We start from the raw sequence: 10829 nt of genomic DNA, 5'->3' as shown, positions 1-10829 counted from the left end.
TTCTGTGTACCTCTGTTCTGGTCTATCATCCAAACCCGCGTGGCTGGGCCCATAACCTGTTGGAAGAGTGTTGCGGTTTTTTAAAGTGATGTTAATCCACACAATTGATAGTTAACCAGAATGCTGGTTTATTAACATACAAAGACAACACTTGTTAATGCAGAAGATGTTCTGCATCAGCAGTAACTCATTCATATATATAACAGGCTGGTACAGTGAAAGCGTGGTACTTATCACTATACATCATGCGGCTGTGGTAAGGTAGTGACTCTGACAGTACGCGATGGAAGGCTGCACATCCGTGCAGATTGACTCCCATTGGAAGGAACACACACCGCCCACTGCTCTCCATCCCGCTCAGGCAGTGTGACACACACTACAGGAGGAATCGTCTCTCTCTCTCCACTGAAGGAGGAACTGTCTCTCTCTCTCTCCACTGCAGAACTGGCTCTCTCTCTCTCTCCACTGCAGGAGGAACTGTCTCTCTCTCTCCACTGCAAGAGGAACTGTGTCATAATTTTCCGCCTCCCTGATGCTCCAGCACTAGACGGTAAACACTAGAGGATGCGCACCCAGTGTAATGTATACACAGGAGACAAGGTACTGAGTGCACTATACTCCCAACAAGAAACACTTATACAAAGTGGGGAATGGAATACTGCAAAATGGGAAAGTAAAACCAGAACTCAGGGGGTGATTCAGACCTGATCGTACATGTGCTAAATTTAGCACATCTACGATCAGCTTCCCTGACATGCGGGGGGACACCCAGCACAGGGCTAGTCTGCCCCGCATGTCAGTCCCTGCCCCGTTGCACAAGTACAAAAGCATCGCAACTTTTGTACTGTAGGAGTAGCTCCCAGCCAGCGCAGCCCCTGCACGCTGGCAGGGAGCTACCCGTCGCTGTGAGGGTTGCAGTGGCTGTATGTGATGTCACGCAGCCACCGTGGCCTGCCCCCCCAAAGGTCCTGGCGCACCTGCATTGCCCGGAGTGCACCCCCCCCCCCAAAACACAGTCGGCCCACCCCTCCCGCCAAGTGACCGCCTCTGCCTGTCAATCAGGCAGGCGGTCGCTAGCCTAAGACAGTCGTTGGCTGTCTGGCATGACCCGATCGCTGAATAATCCCCTCAGACTGTATCGCAGGTGCTTTAGTTGAAGGGCTGTTCTGCTGTGTAATTTGATTCAATTTCTATTCTCACTGGCTTCAAAATTCAATATCATGTTGCCAATGACATTTGTGGAGCATGCATGCATGTTTTATTATGTGTGCTAGTTTTGTCTTTTTGTCTCCAACAATGGGTCTATGTTCTAAGACTTGGATGGACATACATATAAAGTGCCAGCCTTGGAACATCTTAATATTTCTTAGAAGTTATTCCAAATTTACTTAAATCTTTACCTGTCACTCTTTCCTCAGATGTTCAAAGAGTACTGTTCATGTTTCCACGTTGCTCAGGGGGCAAGTGTAAAAGTTTACTAGACCTTGCACATCTTATTCCCAGACCGCCCACTTCACTCAGGAAGTTCGCATCATGCAGTTGGTTGGCACACTCTCTTGGCAGTCTGAGAGAGTATCCTGAAGTCTGAGACATTTTGGCCCGGATGTAATGCAGTGCGAGATTCCGGACGATCTCATATGGTTTTTTAAAGCGGTAATCACTTACTAGAATAAACCAACCTGGTTTTGCCTTGTAAATGATTGCCGCTTTAAAAAAAACATACGATTTTGTTTTGGCCAGAATTTCGGAGCTCTGACCATCTCACACTGCATTACATCCGGCCCTTTGTTGGGAGAGTTGGTCTGTATAGTTTTCCATTCTGAAGCTTCAACTAATAAAACGGAATAAAACTGCAGAGACTTGATGAGTTAATTAGGACAGAAAAGAGGCTCATGCCTGAACTGAATTATTTACAAAACTAAATAGCAGCATGCACCAGTCTATCCATTTGTTTTGCTTTGTTTTATCAGTACTAAATGGCCAACCGTGTGCACACACGTGTCTTAATGCCCAATGCCTGATGTATCAGTTTTGTATTGTGCATTTCTTTTTAGAGTAAATGTAAAATTCCACAGTCATAACTCAATTCCACTTACATCAAACTTGCTTTTATTTATTTTTTTATACAGTTGATTTTCAGCAGACATCACAGATTGCATGTCATAGGAGAGGCAGCTCTGGTAGGATGGCATACACACGCAATACGCACATGTGTGTTCTCTATATCCCATACAGGTGGCACCACATAGTCTCCCACTAAATGGGGAGATGAGATACAGGAAATAGTCAGAATGCAAAATGGCATAAAAATAATTGAAATGTTAAAAATGAAGGAAGGCAGGAGAGCGGACACCAAGGGAGGAAGGGGGGAGCTAATATCCCAGGGTCACCAGCTGTAGGAGTCATCAAACCTAGGGAAATATGAAAACACATATTAGAGATGTACTAGAATTTTTTTTATATTAACTTTTTTATTGAAGAAAAAGCATTGTACAAAATCCTGATTTACTAGAATTTTATATAAAAACTTACTGGAATTAATCATGTGCGCCTTTTAGATGTATGGCTGCCATGCCTTGTTCCTTTTCCCTTGTTATGTCTAGGAGGGTCGTCTAACTACTATTTAGGAAATACTGCTACATAAATACCTCTTGTTGTCACTACTTTGGAGGTGTGCCCATTGCTCCCCGAGCAGCTGGGCTGCTCCCAGGCTCTCTTCCCTGCATATCTATCTGCTGAATTTGAAACTATTGGAGATATACAATTCATATGTGTAGCTCACTCACAGTGATCTGCTGTTGTGGTTTCCACTGTCTCCATATAGAAGCTCTGAAAGCAGATTGTCAACAGGACTGTCTCTCTTTCCATACCTGCAAGGGAGATATGACAATAATGTTGAATTGTGTAATGAAAACATTGGATGTGCAAGAAATGTTGCAATATCTGTTAGAAAGCAGTGCGCTACTGCAAAATCTCCTTACTGTGCATATGTGCTGGGCACTAGGACCCAGGTAGGTCTGTCTTCCAGTCTGTTGTACTGCTGCACCATGTGACTGAAGACATCTTGTAGAGCATGTTTTAGTACAAAAAGGTAAAGTGGAAGCAGCATGTCTTCCAACTTAGCTCTAGGGAGAGATATAAAGCTCTTGCAGCAACACTGCATCACTACCTGCAAGCTGTGTACACTCACCAACTGGCGAGCTGTATTAAACACCACTACGCTCCTCCATCACCAATGTGTAATACAACAGTGAGTACGGCTGTACATATTATACTTCAGTAATCCAACACCACTGGTTAAATAACTAGGTTGTTCATAGCTTGAATTTTCCGCTGGTGTGTGCCTACATAACTTTGCAAATAACACCTAGACATGCATAATTCCCGACAATATCATATAGATTATTAATAATAATAATAATAATAATAACAATATGAAGTACACACATGGAAGGAATTCAATTGTTTTGTGGGTGCTCTAACGTAATGGGTGCCTATCAGAACAATTTATTTGTTCCCCCTGTTGGGAGCGAGTGCAGCATGTGCTAAACCCATCTAAAGTGCTGTTTTGAGTGACCAAACTCCCATCTGGGCACCCAAAGTGCCAACTTTTCGAGCATTTCAGCTCGCCACTTTAGGAGGTAGCAAGCTGAAATGTGCCCCCCACGGCTGTTTGTGCCTGAACAGAGCAACAATTAAATAACTCTGTCGGGCGCCATCTAGTGGCAGTCACGTGGAAAACAACTGTATTCCCCAAATGACATTCCCAGAAAACTCTGACTGGTCAATGTAGAAAATATTAATTGGATGATGAACAATTGAAGCTTTTCCTCACTTGTCCCAAAACACTGCGTGGCTGAGAGTTTTGACTATGAGCTACCCCTCAAGGGGGTAAGGCAGGATGCCGATGTGGACTGTGGAGTAGTGTGTGACTGGCAATATGTGGGCAATATAGGCGATGCAGAGAGAGCAGTGGAATAGGAGACAGCGGGGAGTTCCTGGGCAAGGATGAGAAGGATGGTAGTGATTGGAGATGGGGTCAGGTGTGCGTATGGGGATAGGTGTCCCCAGTGCAGTTGAGCTGAGCCCAGGTACTTTTCAAGGGGTGTGGCCTAATCACAGGAGGTGTGGTCATGTACCCTTAAAAAATACTGAAAAAATTGTATTTTAAGCACCTCTATGGCCACACTGCAGCCCAGTAGACAGCAGCATGTGCTGGGCTGAGGAGTAGAGCTGCAGCTGCTGCTGCCAGGTAAGGGGAGGGGGCCTGGGCCCCTACTGAACCGTCACTGGGCCCCTCCATCAAACCTGGGCCCGGGTAATTTGCACCCTCTCCCCCCTCTCTCGACACCACTGGATGTCCCTGTGTGGGATGGATGGGATGCAAGAGGGGATGCAAGGGCAGAGTAACGCAGCATGAAGCATGGAGTGGAAGGAAGAGTGAGAGAGACAATGGGGGTCATTCCGAGTTGCTCGCTCGCTAGCTGCTTTTAGCAGCATTGCACACGCTAGGCCGCCGCCCTCTGGGAGTGTATCTTAGCTTAGCAGAATTGCGAACGAAAGATTAGCAGAACTGCTACTAAATAATTCTTTGCAGTTTCTGAATAGCTCCGGACCTACTCACAAATTGCGATCAGCTCAGTCCGTTTAGTTCCTGGTTTGACGACACAAACACGCCCTGCGTTCGGCCAGCCACTCCCCCGTTTCTCCAGACACTCCCGCGTTTTTCCCTGACATGCCTGCGTTTTTTTGCAAACGCCGGGAAAACGCTGAGTTGCCGCCCAGAAACGCCCCTTTCCTGTCAATCATTTACCGAACACCAGTGCGACTGAAAAGCGCCGCAGAAGCCACAGCAAAACTGCTAAGTTTTGTGTTAATTAACTAAGTGCATGCGCAATTTGCAACTAATCGCAGCATAGCGAAAATCGGCAATGAGCGAACAACTCGGAATGACCACCAATGTACAGAAAATACAGCAGACTGGAAGAGGGGAAGAAACATGTAATGGTTAAGAGATGGTGACAGTGTTGAAAAAGAGTAGCAAAGGGAAGAGTGAAATGTAGGGAGCAGGTACCAGCAATGCATACAGTAATGTTTACAGCCAATTAGGGGGCGGATTTTGTGTGTGCTAGCTTTTAGAAAAGCTTTTAGAATCGGGAATCTTTTCCTAACTTACCCTATCCCACTGCAAGCAGAGGATTAGCTGAGGCTGTGATCCTTCTGTGTAAGCTCTCCAGCCCAGGCACTCACATTCGGGCAGCGCTTCTTCCATGTACAGTAGGTGCCGGGAGATGACAGGACACACACATGGCGCTGTCTGCCTGATGCTACTCAGCAGTGAAAGTCTGGTGACCAGGAGCCTGCCGATCCTGATTGGCTGCCGTTCCGCAAGCTTCTATTGGCTCATGGCCAGAGAAATATTCTAAAATGTCACTGTCCCTGTCTCTATGTTGCTGCTGCCTGCCGATGCGCTAGCTAATCCATGCCACTGCCATCCTGGCACCCTTTCTGTCCAGGCCCTGGACTCTAGACCCGGCAATCCTTAGACAGGGCCTTGATAACAGCCCTGTCCAGGTCCTCCACTGACTTCACCTCCTATTATTGATTAAAATGTACTATACTATGATAGCAAATGATAACACAGTATATCAGTGGCAAACCAGGATTTGCATGGGGGGGGGGGGGTTCCAGAACAGGGTGGAGCCAATCACGGGGGTGGGGACTGAGGTGACCCAGTATATGCTGGGTCCGTAAAACTAGTGTGTCTGTGTGTGTGTGTGTGTATATATATATATATACACATATCTACACATATATATATATATACCGTATATACACACACATATATATATATATACACCTATATATACACATATATATATATATGCACACACACAGACATATACACATATACATAGCATATTAAACATGCATACATATATATATATATATACATACATACAGTACACGTATATATACACACATGTATATATATCATATATGTGTGTGTTTATATGTATGTATGTATGTATGTATGTATGTATGTATATGCCTGTGTATATATGTATGCACATGGATATAGATGTACTATAATTAAAATAAAGTAAACTTTTATTAAGCACTTACAAGTGCCACCAGGAAGACAGCAGGCTGCAGAGGACGCTAGACAGCCATTAATAATACTCATGCAGCAAAAAAAAAAAAAAAAAATTGGTGGAGGGGGGTTTCTGGGTGCTCGGAAACCCCCCCTGGGTGCGCCACTGTATATAGTATACCTCAATGTATTCTCATAGTACAGAAGTTCCTAATCTGCCAGGACTATTTAGAGCAAGAACTGTGCAGATGTTGCAGCTAGTTTGACAACAAAATGCTGTGATTATAAGACAAGTATGGCTAATGTCTCTTACCACTTTGTTAGTAACCAGTTTTACTTCATTGCTGCGTTTGTTCCAAATTGTAAAATGCTATATAAATGTATACGCTGCTCTAGAACACGGAGAGTGAAAAAGTGTCTTACCTTTTAATCACTGAAGTGAACATTGCACATAAATATTTAGAAATGATTTGCCTTTTTGACTTTATTATATACTTATTGTAAATAACACTGTTATTAATCAAATAAAAAATGCAGATGCTTAATACTAAGTCATTTGTCTATTGCATTCCATAATCTCAATGTGATCTAAATAGCTCAGCAATTGTTTTTATGTAGATATTGCTGTCTGTGTGACCTCAGCCATCTGGGACAAAACAGTCTTTACGATTGGCAGGCTCATTTTAAAAAGAACAGTTCTACAGGTGTTTTCTACACTATAAAATCCAATTATCTCATAATATAGGGACTACAAATATGCACATCAATAATCTAACAACATCACTACTTCTTTATGATGTCATACATTCATGTTGATGACATTCACCTTTGCCGTGTCACCAGGTTAAGGTAATGTCGCAGAGCAACCTGGTATTTACTCATTTCCTCTGGGGAAGCACCTTCGCCGGGAGTCTCTGGTTTAGGTGGATATCCCTCCACTATTGTCCCTAGACATATTAAGATGCAGACTGAAACAGCTATCATCATTGGCCACAGCTTCAAAGAGGTCACCATCTGGAGAAACAGTAAAAGAGACTAAATTTTACAATTCTGATTTGGCAGAAAAGGTCAACCAATTATTAGAAATGTTCACCTGCCCATTTTTTGGGTTTTGTTTTCTTTTTTGTTTATTTCTTCTTCGTGTTTTGGTTTTGGATTGGTTTAGCCAAAACCGCTCTTGTGTGTTTTGGTTTTGGTTCTAATTATTAAAAAATAAATAAATTATAAAAACAGCTAAAATCACAGAATTTGGGGGTGTTTTTGTTCCTACAGTATTATTAACCTCTATAACATTAATTTCCAATAATTTCCAATCTATTTTGAACACCTCACAGCTCACAATATTGTTTTTATCCAGTTTAGGACAAAATGTTGCTCCAAGGTATCTGGATGACAAAGCTAAGCAACAGAAGCGGGTGGCACAAACATCTGGCACATCTAGGAGTGGCACTGCAGTGGCAGACAGGATGGCAGTTTTAGAAACTATGCTCAAAAAATGCTCCAAAGAGCACATAACACAAAGAAATAAGATGCAAGATGGAATTGTTCTTGGGCCCTCCTACCCAGCCTTATGTTGACTGTATTAAACAGGACATGCACAGTGTAACAAACCAATCATTTCAGCAACAGGGACCGTCACTTGTGGCTGACATGATTGGTTTGTTTGGGCCCCCACAACATTTTTTTTAGAAGGCCTTCCTCCGTTAAGAATTATTGTGAGGATGTTGATGATGAGGTGTTAATTGCATTATAATCTTGTACAATAAATTTCATGTCTTCGCCGCAAATGACGTAACATGGAGGAGGTGCCTAGATGGCTAACGTTCCTACCTCTACTAAATTTGGCCTCACAAATTGATCAGATGCTGTCATAAACATTGTTAGGATTGGAGTAAAAATAATCCCACACCCAAGAGGTGGCTTTTTTGGTCTTATGCCCAGGCATCGCAATGGCTTTCTTTTTATCATGGTCAACAACGGCAACCACCGGTGGCTGACTTACACAAACAACATCATCATCACCATCAACATCCTCACTGTCAAATAGTACACACATATTCCCCTCATCCTGTCCCACTTCTACACACGAATTCTCAATTTGTATTATGTCCTCCTCATCAGACTCATCACCACCATCTTTACTTGTACTCATAGGGAAATGCAGGGACGGGGAGGGGGCTCTGGTTGCCCAGAAACCCCACTCCTCTTGGCAAGTAGCTCAAAATATGGCAACGATAGCAATGGTATATAATAAGATTACTAGAGCTGCCGCCACAACATGCAGTGTAAGGGACAGGGTAGTGCTGCTGCACATGCCCAGTGGTAGCAGCTTCTTCCAACAAGCTTGCTGTGTGTGTGGATCTGAGTCCTCAATCAGTGCACTGGACCAGAGAGTAGTTACCAGGAAAAAGAGACAGGAGCCTTACCATGAGGTAGAAGAATGTGTGTTTAGAAAGTGCAGTACTGGTTCTATTATATATGTGTATTTATTTATTTATTATGGGATGTTTAACCTTTTCCTAACCACTCATTTATATTACAGTATTTAAATGTTTGATACAGCCTATACTATAGACCATCTATAGTTAAATATTAATACTGTATTCCATACACTATCCAGTGTATAAAAAAAGCAATGTTTACATAAATGTTCAGGGTCATTATTAGGTTCTTCTACCGCTTCCCCTTACTCCCACACTTGTTTCAAAGTTCCGCAGAGTGGGAGATTGTGGACTGCATTTGGAAACCCACCAATAGATATCCTGCGCTTGCCACTGGTACTGATCCCCACATGTTCAGATGGTTGAGAAATGGTGGAAGGAGGTGAAAGAGGCTTCTCTATGAGGACAGTGTGAGAAATATCAGCTGACATGGACACCCCTAAACGATTAAAAATGATTTTACATACACTGGCCTAAGCCCTCTATGCCCCTGGGCATCTGCCTTAGCAGATGACAATGACGGACTTGCATTGTCAATGTCATGACTAGTGGCAGCAGCTTCAGCACTAGTAGTAGCCTCCATTATCAACACAAAGTGGTGTTGACCTTCACCGACAACATTGGACAAATTAGTCAGAAATATATATAATAAATAATTACACACTGCAGTTGACTTCACCGGGTCTGGGACTCGGGATCGACAACAAAAAGGTCGACACACCTTATGTCGATGCCAATTGGTCGACACACCTTAGGTCGACATGGACAAAGGGTCGACATGGACAAAGGTCGACAGGAACAAGGTCGACATGGAAAAAGGTCGACATAAGTTTTTTTATGTTTTTTTTGTGTCGTTTTCTTCGTAGAGTGACCGGGAACCCCAATTAGTGCACCGCGTCCCCTCGCATGGCTCGCTTCGCTCGCCATGCTTCGGGCATGGTGCCTTCGCTCTACTACCGCTTCGCTCGGCACAGATTACCGTTCCAATCGTAGTCCACGTGGATCGTTAAGTATGAAAAGGTTAAAAAAAAGAGGGGACGCGGTGCACTAATTGGGGTTCCCGGTCACTCTACGAAGAAAACGACACAAAAAAACCATTAAAAAACTCATGTCGACCTTTTTCCATGTCGACCTTGTTCCTGTCGACCTTTTGTCCATGTCGACCTAAGGTGTGTCGACCAATTGGCATCGACCTAAGGTGTGTCGACCTTTTTGTTGTCGACCTGGAGTCCGGATACCGACTTCACCGACCGCATAGCCAAAATGAGTCAGAAATGTATATAATAATAATTACACACTGCAGTTGTCTTCACCGACAGCATATCACAAATGAGTCAGAAATGTATATACTGTAATAATTACACACTGTGGTTGACTTCACCGACAGCGTTGCACAATACGTGTATGAGTAGGAAATACTATACTGCGGTCTGACCGGCAGTGTCACAGTACTTGTGAAAGAATTATAACTTTAGGCTTTTTGTTTCAGCTTTTATTATTTAAATTTTACACTGGGGCAGAGCCCCTGGGTGGATAGACAGATCACCCCTTTCAGATACAGCTGGCAGAGAGAGCACCCCTTTGTTTAGATACAGCTGACAGAGAGAGCACCCCTTTACAGATACAGTTGACAGAGAGAGAGCACCCCTTTCAAATACAGCAGACAGAGAGCACCCCTTTACAGATACAGCTGACAGAGAGAGCACCCCTTTTTCAGATACAGCTGACAGAGAGAGCACCCCTTTTTCAGATACAGCTGACAGAGAGAGAGCACCCCTTTTTCAGATACAGCTGCCAAAGAGAGCACCCCTTTCAAATACAGCAGACAGAGAGCGCCCCTTTTTCAGATACTGCAGACAGAGAACACCCATTTTTCAGATACAGCTGACTGCCGATAATCGCTCAGTTGCGACACCATTGAAGTTGCAACTGCATCTGACTCAGACCTCTTGTGTGTGCGCTCCAGCAGGCTCTTTTCATACATGGTATATCATACTACTACTACACAAGTGTCAGTTTTCCATATATGCATTGGGCCCTTGTACGACTCACCTCCCACAGTGTAATATTAGTAGTGTGCCCAACATCTATATATTGATATAATATATATATTGACATGACGGTTTTGTTGGGACCCCACTCTGAGCGTTAGGCTGCTGCAATCACCCCATTTTGTGTCATGTCTTCTAGTTGTAGACTATTCCACACAGGGTAATCCTACGCCCAAGATGGCTGCCTCATCTGGTACCTTGTGAGGGTGGAATGCACAACCCCTGGAAGTTATTGCCAAAAAT

The 10829-nt window shown here is 43.7% G+C and overlaps 1 protein-coding gene across 1 annotated transcript in view; it reads right to left on the bottom strand.

Moving 5' to 3' along the window:
- Positions 1-2097: 2097 nt before the first annotated feature.
- LOC135057284 (uncharacterized) overlaps positions 2098-10829 on the bottom strand; it is a 45204-nt gene continuing 36472 nt past the window's right edge. The window contains exons 3-5 of the mRNA XM_063963174.1: positions 6921-7108; positions 2787-2870; positions 2098-2411 (exon numbers count right to left, since the gene is read on the bottom strand). Of these exons, the coding sequence (XP_063819244.1) occupies positions 2387-2411; positions 2787-2870; positions 6921-7108 (297 nt within the window). The 3' untranslated portion in view covers positions 2098-2386. The remainder of the gene's footprint in view (positions 2412-2786; positions 2871-6920; positions 7109-10829) is intronic.

This window comes from Pseudophryne corroboree, chromosome 3, assembly GCF_028390025.1.
Source record: "Pseudophryne corroboree isolate aPseCor3 chromosome 3, aPseCor3.hap2, whole genome shotgun sequence".
NCBI lineage: Eukaryota > Metazoa > Chordata > Amphibia > Anura > Myobatrachidae > Pseudophryne > Pseudophryne corroboree.
Note: the sequence above shows the minus strand (reverse complement) of the source record. Positions and strands in the feature narration are given on the sequence as shown.